At 42.0% G+C, this 14,747-nt stretch overlaps 1 protein-coding gene across 3 annotated transcripts; it reads right to left on the bottom strand.

The window, feature by feature from the left end:
• Nucleotides 1-1,841: 1,841 nt before the first annotated feature.
• nsun6 (NOP2/Sun RNA methyltransferase 6) lies at nt 1,842-14,373 on the bottom strand. Of its 3 annotated transcripts, none has more exons than XM_084048776.1 (12): nt 14,279-14,373; nt 12,515-12,622; nt 11,688-11,843; nt 11,095-11,192; nt 9,954-10,060; nt 9,251-9,407; nt 8,861-8,942; nt 8,624-8,743; nt 7,248-7,395; nt 6,365-6,510; nt 3,733-3,858; nt 1,842-3,099 (listed from the first exon to the last, which is right to left on the bottom strand). In XM_084048776.1, the coding sequence occupies exons 2-12, from the start codon at nt 12,593-12,595 to the stop codon at nt 2,899-2,901; spliced, it is 1,422 nt and encodes a 473-aa protein (XP_083904902.1). In that variant the 5' UTR covers nt 12,596-12,622; nt 14,279-14,373; the 3' UTR covers nt 1,842-2,898. The 3 variants fall into 3 exon arrangements, with proteins under 3 accessions (XP_083904902.1, XP_083904903.1, XP_083904904.1); XM_084048777.1 differs by having other exon boundaries at nt 11,095-11,189; XM_084048778.1 differs by lacking the exon at nt 12,515-12,622 and having other exon boundaries at nt 14,279-14,332.
• Nucleotides 14,374-14,747: the final 374 nt, after the last annotated feature.

Raw genomic sequence — 14,747 nt, 5'->3', positions numbered from 1 at the left:
CTGTTTGGTTTTGCAATTACAATTACTGAGTGAGAAACGGTTTCTATGCTACAATAGTAGCAGTACCATTTTTTTTAACAGTGTACAGGTGTATGTACATATTGTAAAAAATACAAAGAATAAAATGGGCAAGAAAAGATATTTATGTGGAGGACAAGAACTTAAAAGTGGTCTACATTTACTACAGTGTGTGTGTGTGTATGGCTGCATGCGATGATGCCCAGAATGTATGACAACAATCAGTGCTGGAAAAAGTACCCACATTTACCGCCATAATATCGCCATGCAGAATCACACAGAAACTCAAAATGTACTTAAAGTAATTAAGTAAAAGTACAAAGGTACTCGCATCAAAATATACTTCAAGTACCAAAAGTACTCATTATACAGAGTGTCCCGTTTCACACGTTATATAAATATAAGATATAAGTAATTCAAATAATTGTAGTGGAGTAAAAAAGTACAATATTTGCCTCTGAGATGTAGTGGTGTAGAAGTAAAAGTATCAAAATTTGGACATACTTTAGTAAAGTAAAGATACCTTACAATTGTACTTAAGTACAGTACTTGAGTATATGTACTTAGTTACTTTCCACCACTGGTGCTAACAAGGAGTTGTGTGGTCCAAAGGATGACGATCCATATGGATAGAGAACCGTTGTCTATAAATAGTCATCTAAAACTCTGCCGAGGATCCGCAGCAGAGCAGAGCCTCCTGCCAGCCTTTTGAGGCCTCATTTATGCTCCGCCGCACGCCGAAGATAACAGATCTACAAGCTCGCAACGCGTCGCATCCGCGAGGCGTTGTGAGCTTGTAGGTCTGCTATTCGACGTATGAATCAGGCTTTTCAGTCGTCATGACAACGCCAACAGGAACAACAATAGCGCTGAGGTGGATGCATCTAAATTGGGTAAATGTTGCCTTCCCTGTGTCTCCACACACAAATAGCCAAATAAATAGAATATTCCCATAATAACCACAGTCCTGTGTAAAGCAGACAGAATAGTAAGAGAGAACATTTATGTTGCTAAATATAATGGTGCTTATAGTATGACTCAAGTCTAATTCTAAATATTTGTACCTCCCAATAAATAAAGTTGCCATTTTTAATCATCACTTGACAGCTCCATAAAACACATGACAGAGCTTGGAGGTGGATTCGGTAACGGCCCCACAGTGACTCACATGCAATCGTGTTGATGGATTGAGCGGCGGTCTGTTATCCCCGGGAAGAGAATGTGAGCCATGAGGTCATTGTCAAGGTCTTTTGAATGCCATTGCAAGTGACATCCATGTGGGTCTGCCAGTGTGGGCCAGATCGCCCGAGCCACTGTTAAGTCCTAATCTATATACCATACAGGAGATTGATTTCTGTGCCATAATTCACTCTCTCCCCATTGAAAGAATTAGTGATGGATGGATGGGCTGCCTGTCTGGTGGCTCAGCCAGTTTGTGGAACTGAGTCCCATCTTGTCTTGCATGTCTCTCCTCTCTCTCTCTCTCTCTCTCTCTGTCTCTCGTCTCTACAATCTTATCTGAGAAAAGCAGAAAATATATCGTCGCTGTCGGGCAGAAACTTCTTATCTCCATATTCTAACGTTTGTGTTTTTTTTGTAAATTAATGCCCTACTACTTGATCATATTATACAGTGTCACACAAATGCATCAAAAGTGGCAGATCCACAAGCTCGAAACCACACCGCCTTTCAAGCTTGTAGATCTGCTACTTTTTAATGCTTTTGTGCTATTTTTGAATTTGAATCCTGAAAATTAATTGTTTAAAAAAAAAAGTAATAATAATAATCTTTAAAAAAGAAAGAAATAACCACAGGAGTCCATGCAAAATGTAAACACCAATATTTTAATAGATTTTTTTTTTACAGTACAATTTTTATATAGGCAAGAAATGCAAAAAACACACAACCAAATGGCACAATTTAAAGACTTCCACAGAAATCCCACAGAAAATACAACCCCCATTTAAATTTGGCAACGATTTAACAGCACTGATGCAGGGAGAGAGAGAGAGAGTACTTAAGACACCAGCATCCTTTTTATCTTACAATAGCCCCAGTTGTGCTGGTCCACTAAGCCTCCACTAGTAAAAGGCAGTAAATAGTTAATACCCTGCGTGACCTCTTTCTGCACGCTACTTCCTGATCCGGGCACGCTCCCACAGCCAACAAATCCGCTGTCGCCATGGCAGCCGTCTGCGTCGTCACTGTTGGTATGACGACGCAAGCAATGCTGCGTTCGCCGATATCTATTGGCTCCCTGTCTCTCCTCCTCTGTCCCTGTGGGCTCTCCCTCTGCCTTCTCTCTCTCCTCAGTTCTTTTTACGGAGTGGTGCCCGAAGCCCGGTCCACACCAACGATTCGTGATGCAATGAAACCATTGCAATTATGTTGCAACTTGTTGAATCATTGGTGCGGACCGGGCTTTAGGGGCGAGTCGAAAGGCGCCCGTGTCCTTGTGTCCGTCCGTCTGCCCTTCTGTCCCCTGGATAATTACCATGTTTGGGCGGGGACTGACGTCATCAACATGAGGTCGTGATCAACATGACATCAGAGATCCGCTGGGAAGCCACGTCGTTAATTAGAACGCCCCCTCCCAACGTCTTGCTTCTCTCATGTTCAGTCGCCCCTCTCTCGCCTGCACTTGGGTGTTTATAAAGCTCATCATCCCCTATATGGCTCACAGAGCAGCCGCAGAGAGGGAGACGTAAACAGCACCGCGAGTGTCTGATATCCACACTGTCCCGTCTGAGCAGACGGAGCGTCGTTCTGTAAACAACCTCGTTCCTCTCTGTGGTCCTGTGGCGTGAGAGGCCGCTTGGTGCAAACAATACCGCTGCTGTATACAGACCAGGGATAACGTGTTCTTCTTCAACAGTGTAGTCAGCTCTTCAGGAATTTGGCGATGAAGAAGCCTATGGTGTCCGCGTTAGCCTGGTCGCCGGTGAGGGGAACCGGGGACCCTGAGGAGCCGTCTGGCTCCGTCTGGTCCCAGCTGAGCTCAGGACTGAACCTCTGGAGGAGTCGCAGCTGGTCGGGTGATAGGCCCGCTCCCAGCATGCCCTCTGATCCAATGTGAGGCTCCTGAGAGACAGACAGAAAAGAAAGACGGACATAAACTTTATTGGGCGGAAACCTTGTATGTCTACAAGCGTTACTTTTCAGGAAATCTGAAGAAAAAAAACTGTATTCCAATCAATGGATCCATTGTTGTTATTATTTAGTCACAAGCTCTGTTAATACTTTTCATTGGTTCAATATTTATAAGTCCAACAGACAGAATTAACCAGTTTCACATCGTGTCACATCTCGCAACGCGTTGCAAGCTTGTAGATTGGCCATTTTTGCTATGTACTTGTATAACACTTTTATACAAGTACAAGTTACATAAGTAGGGCAATAATTTACGGGTGAAAAAAACGTATAAAGTTTAAATATTTAGAATAGATACAAGGTTTCTGCCCGACAACTAGGCTTCTTGGGCTCATGTGCGTATACTTCCACATGGCAGTGCTTTACCTGGGGTTGTAGAGTGAGGCAGGGAAATGCTTTGTTTAAACTTAATATAGTTATTTATAATATAATGGTGCTTTACCTGTGCACCAAGTGCCGCGCTATAAGCTTGTAGATCTGCTATTTTTTTTAAATAATGAAAATAAGTCAGAATCGGCCTCAGGTCAACATAATGTAGTTATTTATAATATAATGGTGCTTTACCTGGGGTTGTAGAGTGAGGCAGGGAAATACTTTGAGGGCCCAGGCTACCTGCTCTTCATTCTCTGCCAGAGTCACAGTGCAGGTGCTGTACACCAGGACGCCGCCCCGCTTCAACAGCTGCACGGCCTGCAATCATACACATATATATACATATATATTATATATCGTTGCTGTCGGGGAAGAAACTCTTATCTAATTCTAACTTTTTGTGTTTTTTTTTCGTAAATGAACGCCCTACTTGATCATACTACAGCGTCACACGATAGCATGAAAAGTAGCAGATCCACAAGCTGGAAACGTGGCGTGAAGCGACGCGTTTCCAGCTTGAAGATCTGCTGCTTTTGAATTTGAATCCTGAAAAGTAACAGTTTTGGACGTATGATGCGAAGCCTGCAGAGCTAGTTCAGGCAGACAACTCAACGGAGCTGATCAGTCACATGCTCTCTCCATCTGATTGGGGCGGGCTATTTAAACCTCCCTGCTCACAGCTCATTCTTCATGCTGCTGCTCTGCCATCTTGCTGCTTTGTGCACTGCTCTATGATGAAGTTGTTTTTGCTCCCACCACCACCCCAGCATCCACCTGTGGGCTGTGCTTCTATGATTCCCTGATGGGGGTCTATTTCATTCCATTCCCTGTGAAATCTAGCTGGCAAATCATTTATTATAATTCATGCTTACAGGGAATGAATTAAATGCGACAGAGCCGTGATGCCAAATATGCTTAAATATTTATGCTCTATTTATGCTCAATAAATATTTTATTCAATGCAAGAGTTGTCTGTCTGAAATGAGGTTTCCACCCGACAGAGAAGATATATATTCATAATAAATTACTTTGAGAACTTTTGACCACAAAGCTCTGCAGGTGGCAACCCCACTGGTTCACAACGTCGGGTATGGGGACCACCAGTGGTCCAAATGGACCCTTTTTACGGGTCTGGAACTCCAGAGAGTGTACAATGGGTTATCTCCTGAGATCCCAATCTACACTGTAAAATCCAGTGTTCATTTAACTCTGACAGTTACAGACCCGTAAGAGAGAGTCCCCCGGTGGTCTCCGGACCCGATGAAACAGTGGGCTAGCCATCTATAAGAACGCGCGCGCGTGTGTGTGTGTGTGTGTGTGTGTGTGTGTGGGTGTGTGGAGAGCTAATCTCGCAAACTGCAGGACTGATCAGAATCAAATTTATGCTTAACCGCCAGTAGGCCAATATAATTAACATGTAATTATACAGTATATTCTTTAAATATTTAACTTTAATTTAATAATTGAAGTCAGTGGGGTTTAAGATTGTGTTGTTATGAGATAAGTGTCTTGACATTGTCCAGTCTAAATGAAAGCAAAAAAAATGCCTACAAAACACATTTATGACACATACAGTATAAATATGTCTAAACTCAGTCTCTGCAGCCTACATATTGAATGGTCTTGAAGAAAGGTATTGGACATTGATGGAGCACTGTGTGTCACTGGAATGAATAATGTCCTCTGCATTAAACCGTAATCTCCCCATAGTAACTCATCTACTACATACACCATAGCCAACCATTTAAAAGAGGGGTCTTCAACAGCGGGGTGGGCCAAATCTTTGTGTGATAGGATTTTTCTTTTTACATTAACCACTTGAACCTTAGCATCCCTTTTTCCCCCTTTTCATCCCTTTTTTTGTGGGAGAGGCATCTCGTTGCTGTCACGTCGTTGCTGTCGGGTGGAAACCTTGTACGTCCAAAACAGTTACTTTTTATTGAAAAACATTTTAAAATAGTGAAAATAGACTATCTACAAGCTCACAGTGCGTTGCAACTTGTAGATCGGCTATTTTCACTACTAAGTAGGGCATTCATTTACGGAAAAACATTAACATTTGAAACATGGAGATATGAGGTTTCTGCCCGACACGACAGCGATGATATAAAATATGGAATGGCTTAATACTGCATGACAGGGATATCTAATGTTACAGTTGTTTTAGGGTGGAAGCTTTCATGAAACCGACAAAGCGATAGGCCGCGATAGTCCCACGCTGCCATCTATTGGCCACAATGAGTCAGTGCCAATATCATGAAACGCCCATAGATATTCACAGTAGATGTTTATCGTGTACTGATGAAGCCGAGCTGGACAGAGAGTCACCCAGTGGTGGAAAAAGTACTCAAATGTTTTACTTAAGTAATGTAATAAGTAACGTACAAAGTAACTGCAATGTAGAAATACTATAAAAGTCTGGAATTCAAAATGCACTTGAGTAAAATTATAAAAGTATTTGCATCAAAATGTACTTGAAGTACCAAAAGTAAAAGTATCATTATACAAAATGTCCCATCTCACATTTTCAAATGTATCTTTTCGCGACGCATTGTGAGCTTGTAGATCTGCTATTTTCAAATGGCCGACATACGGCTGAAGTGGTTACCATATGTTTTGTAATAATAATCAAATTTACAAAGTTTTCAAATAATTGTAGTGGAGTGAAAATACGATATTTGCCTCTGAGATGTAGTGGAGTAGAAGTAAAAGTATTGGAAATTGGAAATACTCGAGTAAAGTACAAACACCTAAAAATTGTACTTAAGTACAGTACTTGAGTACATGTACTTGTAGTTACGTTCCACCACCGATCAAAACTCACAGCTTGAAACAACTTGCGTTGCAGTGGCTGATAGGAGCACATCTCCTTGAGGCTCCAGGTGTTGGCCATGTTGGGTCTCTGGCCCAGGCCACTGCATGGGGCGTCCAGCAGCACCCGGTCGAAACTCTCAGGGAGGAAGGGAGGTCCTGTAACACACGCGGGCTGTTATATAAAGAGTCAATGTTTAGCCCATTAAGACCGGGAAAGCGATCTGTCATTTTAGATTTTAACCACTTTAACCATTATTTTATACTTTGGGCTGTTCAAAAATAGCAGATATACAAGCTTGTAGATCTGCATTTTTTGGGGGGAAAAATCATGATTTTTTTTTAGCAAATCTTTGATTGTATGTTTTTTAAAGCAAACATTTTTTACAGTTTTTTTTTAAACTTATGTTGCTATAATATCAGTGGTTCTCAAACTTTTTCATGTCAAGGACCACCCAAAATTATATGTATTTGGCTGAGGACCCCTATCTCAAAATATTTTATCCCAGGGACCCCCATGCAGAAGCAAAGATTTGAGCTAAAAATGTATAATATCCAAAGATTTGCACACATTTTCCACTATTTAAAAAAAACAATAGCAGATATACAAGCTCATAGCGCGGCACCGAGTGCCGCGCTATGAGCTTGTATATCTGCTATTTTTTGGAATAGCCAAAGAAATCAAAAAATGACACAGATGCGTTCCCGGTCTAAATGGCTTAACGGGAAGTCTCCCGAGTGACAGTGGCAAAGAACAGGAGCCAGAGGACCGAGCCAAAGTTATTTCGGCTGGACTAGAAAAGAACAGCGCTGCTGCTGTCTATGTACTGTGTGTGTCCTGGGTTTATTCAGAGCAGAGTGGAGCCAACATGGAGTCCATGTTGACATTCTGATACCTTCGGTTTCCTGGGCCGGGTCACTGCTGCTCACAGCCCGGGTGCTGTTGAAGCAATACGCTTTGATACAGTGCAGGCGCAACATCTGGGCGTTCTGACGAATGCGCTCTACCTTGTTTTGGATCCTATCCAGGGCCAACACTTCACCCTGTGGGGGATACAAGCCACAGGAGTCACAACAAACAATGCAGAAAAAGGAGCAATGCAACAGCTCCACCTTCAGGTCAATTAGCTGCAATACATTGTCTGCAGTCTGCAGTAACTTCGTGGAGCAAGACACAGTCATAGAGAAAGAAAAACGGAACTAGCAATCACGTGATGGCAATTCATGCGATAGATGTGATGTTTTAGATTTATGAATGCCACGAAGCAATATTGAAGTAGATAGGATTTAAGTGGTTAGAATGTGTACAAAACATACCGTACACAAAAAAGTATATTGTTGTGGAATTCTGATCAATCAGCAATCGATAAGGCATATAGGAGTCGAGACAATATTCTAGGTGGAGGTGGTTATGCTTTATGTACATGATATCATGGTCAGAAGTACATTAACACTCATGTCAGTGGTACGGTAGTTCTGCCTCGAGCACAGGGCAGAGATCATAGTTATACTGTAGGACAAACTGAACCATAACAAGATAGGCTGTACCAAAACAATAGCTATTAGGCCTAGTGGAGACATCTAGGCTCTTACAAGCTGACACATATCATAATGTATTGTAGAAGTATTATAAGGGATGGTATAATATAAAGGTTAGATATAAGCAGCCATATAACTTCTTCCTCAATATACTAAATCTAAATCAATACAATTCCTTACGAGAGGTATAATCGTGATACTCAACTATGCATATATCGTCACAGTGTTGACCACCCTGGGCTGTTTACTTTCAGCTTGGTTTGAGACCTCGCAGTATGCTAAGATTTCCTCAACCAAACGCTGAACACATAATCTCATATATTCATTTATTTTCTGGGACAGAACTTTGCTGCATTGTTCAGAAATGACAGTAGAGAGACAATAGACTGAGGGTGGAGGCTGGAAGGACACGCAGCGTGAGTCTCAAGCTCGAATCGAACTGGGGCGTTTGCCATTACGTGGGCGATGAGCTGTCTGGCCATCGACCTTCTCATATCATGATTTCATATTCCAGTTCTATTTGTACAGTGGCATACCCATAGTGAAATGTCCCTTTTAACTACTTAAACTCCAGCATCCGTATTCTAGGGAAAACTTTCCCCAGAAAGAACTTTCCCCAGCTCAGCTTGTAGATCGGCTATTTTTGGCTCAGAGATTTGGTGTAAACTGAAAAAGTGGCCCAAAAAGTACAGTTGTAACAGTCCAGTTCTCTGAGTGGTTAAGAGAGGCTCACCTGATCCCCCATGAGGGCAGCGATGTGGCACGTCTTCCCCCCAGGAGCAGCACACATGTCCAGGATGCGTTCTCCAGGGCGAGGCCCCAGAACATGTCCCACCAATACAGACGGGAGGTTCTACACAGTGAAAAACACAAACACTTTACATTATCTATCGAGTTGTGAGCATTGCTCTAGCAAGTCACTGAGTTTGTGTTTGAAACATTCCCAGAAGAAAAGAAAGAGAAGAAATACCTGAAGGAATGCCAAGCTAGGAAGTACTCCATCAAAGCAAGGACTTTGGTAGAGTGGTTCTACCATGCGGATGCCAACACCCCTGAAATACAATGGAGTTGTTTTTATTCTCATGTCCACTTAGTGCAGCCAGCTGTTTGCGGCACCAGATAAAGGTCGACTGTCTCCCTCTTCTGGACACACACAGGTATTGCAGGAACCAAGAACTTTCAGTAACACCAGGGCACCATGTTGGCATTTACTACACAAGAGGCTAGCCAACAATCCATCTGCAAACTGTAAGTCTCAAAATGCATGCAGAGTTATGACTTGAAATGCTGTTTGCTTAATTTTCTCGCCCCGTTACATTATTATAACGTTTTATCATAGTGACCATTGTAGCTTGCTTACTTGACGGGTTCATCTGCGCAGAAGATTCTAGAGCGGTCCATTTCAGAAACTCCATTTCCCAGAAACACCTTCTTTCCCTGAAAGTCCTTGTTGGCTCCCCGCGTGCATTTGCCCTCCACGTCAGAGAAGACAGACACAGCATCTCCGCACTTCATGACTGATAATAAATACCACACCACAGGTAGGATTAACGTTACAAGGCCACATCCTTTCATGACTGATAATAAATACCACACCACAGGTAGGATTAACGTTACAAGGCCACATCCATACTACTGCTGGGCTTGTCTGACAAAATGAACCACAAAAATCTCAGTTCTTGAAATAGTTTATAAAAAAATCACACCCTGTGTGAAGTGAGTGGTGCCTTGCTTAGCTTGGCTAACATGTTCAATCAGCCAAGCTAACATGTCCAATGTTAGCTTGGCTGATGGCACTGATGTCACTTTGAAACATGTAAACAAAGTGACACACCTATTTATAGGGCTCTATTTCGTCATGCGTCTCGCTAGCCAACCAAAGCACACCCTTTCAACATATTGTCACGCGTCACGTGATGCTTGACCAATGTTAGCTTGGTGGACACACGGACATACGGACATACAGACATACATACATACATACGGACACTCAGACAAAGCCACCACCACTCAAAAATAAAATATACAATTTGACCTTGTTTTATGTTTTTTTTCCCTCTTACACTTGGGTGTGGCGATGATCCCTGGAGCAAAGACGTGAGCACCTCTCAGAACCGCATTGCCACAGAGCGCCCCGACCACCACCTCAGACCTCAGCTGAGTCACTGGCCTGGGAACAAAAGACTACAGTTCCAAGTCAAATATATCATCTCTCTGGGGGCGCCAGCGGCCTAGTGGTTAAGGCGCATAATAGGCTCTAATGCGAGCCGCGGGTTCGATTCCCGAGCCCGACGACCTTTGCTGCAGCGTGTCACTCCCCGCATCTCTCCCTGTTTCCTGTCTATCTCAACCGTACTATCCAAATAAAGGCAGAAAAGATTGAAAAATAAATATAACATATATCGTCTCTGTCGGGTGGAAACCTTGAATGTCCAAAAGTGGGACTTTTCAGGATTCTAATTCAAAAATGGCTTGATCTACAAGCTCAAAACGCGTCGTTTCCAGCTCGTAGATCTGCTACTTTAGATGCTTTTGTGTGACACTGTATGTAGTATAATCACGTTGGGCTTAAATTTACGAAAAAACACTAAAAGTTAGAACATGGAGATAAGAGGTTTCTTCCCGACAACAGCGATATGTAAAAGGTACCACCATAATCATCATCCTCCGAGTTCCTCATTCACACTTTTAATTGTTAACGTATTGCTCTGTTGCCATTTCAATGTCAGTGAGTGAGCCCATATTGAATGTTTATGGCATGTACCGGGGGTTCTTGGGGGGGTACCAGGAGGTCCCCAGCTAAATGAGTTAATATAGCTTCAGAATCATTTTAACCACTTTAACCATATCTTATCCTTTGGCTATTCAAAAATGTCAGATATACAAGCTCATAGTGCGACACCGAGTGCCGCGCTATGAGCTTGCAGATCTGCTATTTTTGAAAAATCCCTGGCACAAAACATTTTTGAGATGGGGGGTCCGCAGCCAAAAAAACATTTTGGGGGTCCTTGACATGAAAAAGTTTGAGAACCACTGGTCTATACTATTTCTATTTCTATTTTTGCTGTCAGGCCATAAAATGACATGTGGCTTGGCCTCAGATGTCTCCAGAACCATGGGAAGGAGTGATACTGGTGATTTGGAGCCTGTCTATAAAGCGTCTTTCACATTTTGGCAGACGTTCTGCAGGCATTCCTTGCATACCTCGGTCCGATGACAGGAAGGAGCAGCACATCTGGAATGTGTGGGTGAAGGAGAATCTCTGGGGAAACATCCCCTGTTGTAGAACCGCACATCTGCTGCTGCAACAGAGAGAGGATTCTGAAAAGGCTAAAAGGAGAATGATGAATCTGATCAAAGTTCCAATCTGGTGGCGAGGGCATTGACACGCCCTCGCCAGCGGATTCCCCATTCTTTTTTTTTTTTTTTACAGCGTGGCTCTAGGAGGCGAGTCGTCTAGGAGAGGGTCTGTCTGTGTGTCTGTCTGTCCACAGCTAATCTCGTGAACCACTGGACCAATCAGCACTACATTTCCTTTGCACGCTGCCAGACAGCCAAGGAAGTAAATGTCAGAATCTTATATATATATTTTGTACTGGAAACAAATGGAGAGGCAAATAACTATATTTGGAGGTTAATATCACGTCACAGTGTGGATGTGACAAAAATCTATATACATCCGAGATCCACATGGACGCCACCATTATTAGACCATGTAAGGAGGCTTGTTAGCTGGGCTTTTAGATTCTGGGTCTTGTTTCGCTCTTTTATTTCTTCTAAGTAAGCCACTGGCTTACTTGCTTCAGCTCTTCACCAAGTTGTTGCCTTATCTCCTCCAGAGAGGCTAGGTGAGTGCTGGCCCGTACGCAGGTGTATGATGGCGGGTGGGACAGGCATTCAAGCAGCTTCTCGAACCGGCGTTCGGCCTCCGCTTGTCCTACCGCTGACAACAGCTGGAACAGAAAGGAAACAGACACACACACACACACACACACACACACACACACACACACACACACACACACACACACACACACACACACACACACACTTTTACTTGAGTAAAAGTACAAAAGTATTGGCATCAAAATGTACTTAAAGTACCAAAAGTAAAAGTACAAAATATTTGAAAATAGCAGATCTACAAGCTCACAACGCGTTGCGATGCGACGCGTTGTGAGCTTGTAGATCGGCTATTTTCAAATAGCCTATGTATAAAATAGGGCTAAAGTGGTTAATGTATGTTTAATTATATCATAATTTATATCTGCAATGTAACTAGTAACTAAAGTTTTCAAATAAATGTAGTGGAGTAAAAGTACAATATTTGCCTCTGAGATGTAGTGGAGTAGAGGTAAAAGTATTGGAAATTGGAAATACTCAAGTAAAGTACAAATACCTCAGAATTGTACTTAAGTACAGTGCTTAAGTACATGTACTTAGTTACTTTCCACCACTGACCCATTCACACACCGACGGTGGAGGAAACCATGCAAGGCACCAACCTGCTCATCGGGAGCAATTAGGGGTTCAGCGTCTTAATCAGGTACACTAATAAATATGTGAGTACATTGTTAGTGTGCTGTGTGTGCTGTGTATGATGTGTATAATGAGTGTATCACACCTCATTGTTTAAGAAGACATTCTTGAGGTAATGATGGACTTCAGGCCGCAGATAGATTTGTGGGAAAACTGATTTCTTCATTTCTTCAGTTTTTCTGAGATCATCAATCTGCGAAAAAAGGAATTTAGCTACATTTTTTTTGCAAGATTCTGACGGTGTGCGGGTCCTATTCTTTGGTTTAACCATCAGATAACTCCTGTCGAGGACCCCCAAAATGATGTATATTTGGCTTGTGTTGTGTTGTGTTCGCTTAAAAAGAATATATATATATATATATATATATATATATATATATATATATATATATATATATATATATATATATATATATATATATATATATAAAGATTTGCACAAAATAATGTTCAAGGTTTTTTTTTTAAAGCAGATCTACAAGCTCTCACAGCACGAAGAGATGCGCTATGAGCTTACACATATCTGCTATTTTCGAAATAGATAATGGCTTTAATGTAAAACCATAAGCATCAAAACCCCCCATCCCCTCAAGGACCCCTGGACCCCACGAACCAATGTTTTTTTTAGGCTACAGTGTTTAGTGCTGCTGTGAATGCCATAACCTTAAAAGGAAATTTTAAATGAAACTGACAAGAGTTGACTCAAAGTTGCAGCATTTAGATCATTCATTGGGTGAATAGTAGTGGCTCTGGTCTAGCCTTGGATCAAGAAAAACTATCACATATGTCTTTTTGATCAATTTTGACATTTGCAGATACGAAAGTAAAAGTCAGACTCGATCAAATACATCTATGATGGTCTTGATCCAAGGCTAGCTCTGGTCCATAGAGAGCTCCTTATAACCAGTGTTGCCAGGTTATGCGAGAAAAACAACCAAGTCTATGAAAACAACTAGCCCAAAAAAAGCGACTGGATCACAGCTATTTGAAGATATTCTTGTATGAGGGTCCCTCCTTGGCTGGAACAAAATACTTTCAGATGGGGGGGGGGGGGGGGGGGGGGGGGTCCAAATACATATTCATTTAGAGATGTTTGAGAACCACTGGTTTTCAACCGTAATAAAAATAATAAATAATACTTCATTTTAGAAACAAGCCCAAAAAAACGCAACCACCAATATTTACAAGCAACTTTACAGGAATAACGAGCCCCAAGTATCTTATAATAAGTATACATGGCAACCCTATACGGCTCTGGTAGTACCATAGAGCATTGGTTCTCAAAGTGGGGTCCGGGGACCCCCAGGGGTACTTGAGGGAGTTCAGGGGTCCCCAGCTAAATGATAGATAGGCACCAAATTGACCCTTATGGGTCTGTAACTCAGAGAGTGTACAAATGTACACTCTCAGAGTTAAATTAACATTGATTTTCCCATATACATTGGGGTCCCAGAGATAGAAATGCCATTAAATGGGGGTCCGTGTAGCCCTAATGCATGTCAAACTGGAGGTCCTTGAAATTAAAAAGGTTGAGAATCACTGCTAGAGCCGTAAAAATCTTCTCTTGTGGGGTCATATCTGGCATATCTTTTCAAATGGGGGTCTGCGGGCTAATAAGTGTCAATTTGGGGGTCCTTGACATGAAAAAGTTTGAGAACCACTGCCATAGAGTTAAAAAATAGGGTAGTACATACACTCCACAGGACAGGAGAGCATGGAGTGATCTATGACTGTGTAATACAAACACATGACATGTATGTAATAACACTGCCATTCTAGGGATAGAACAGTACTCACTACTCACTCGTGTCGATTTAAGATACACTAAGATACTTAACATATATATTACCAAGACAGCCAATCATCCCACGCCTCTCCATAGATTTATACAAATAATAATCGCTTAATCGCTCGCCAGTCGCCACTGGCACACTTCCGGGGTAGTGTTGCCAGATTTTGTGAGACAAATATGCAACCAGGTCTAGGAGAACATGGAGAGAACAAGCCCAAAGGAAGCATATTTGAAAATAGCCGATCTACAAGCTGACAACGCGTCAATCTGCTATTTTCAAATATGGTAACTCTTGCTCTAAAATGTGGGATATTTGGAACATTTTTGAAACATTCTTTCTGACAACACAAATGCTACCTGGCACAAAACATTTTCATGAACATATTTGAGAACCACTGGTTTAAATAATAATTTAAATATTTAGAAGCAAGCCTAACTAAGCAACTACACTTTAGAAACAAGCCCAAAAAAACAACCTGCAAATACCAGTTTTTACAAGCAACTTTACAGAAAAAGAAGCCCAAAG

The sequence above is a fragment of the Gymnoscopelus microlampas genome, assembly GCF_963454915.1.
Source record: "Gymnoscopelus microlampas genome assembly, chromosome: 22".
Classification (NCBI taxonomy): domain Eukaryota; kingdom Metazoa; phylum Chordata; class Actinopteri; order Myctophiformes; family Myctophidae; genus Gymnoscopelus; species Gymnoscopelus microlampas.
This window is presented reverse-complemented; position numbering and strand designations above follow the sequence as displayed.

Coding starts and splice junctions, on each gene's coding strand:
- nsun6 (XM_084048776.1), bottom strand. CDS start 12,595: ATGAAGAAATCAGTTTTCCCACAAATCTATCTGCGGCCTGAAGTCCAT. Junction 10,061..11,094: donor CTTCCTGTCATCGGACCGAG/GTATGCAAGGAA, acceptor TTTTGTTCCCAG/GCCAGTGACTCAGCTGAGGT. Junction 7,396..8,623: donor CTGCCCTCATGGGGGATCAG/GTGAGCCTCTCT, acceptor TATCCCCCACAG/GGTGAAGTGTTGGCCCTGGA.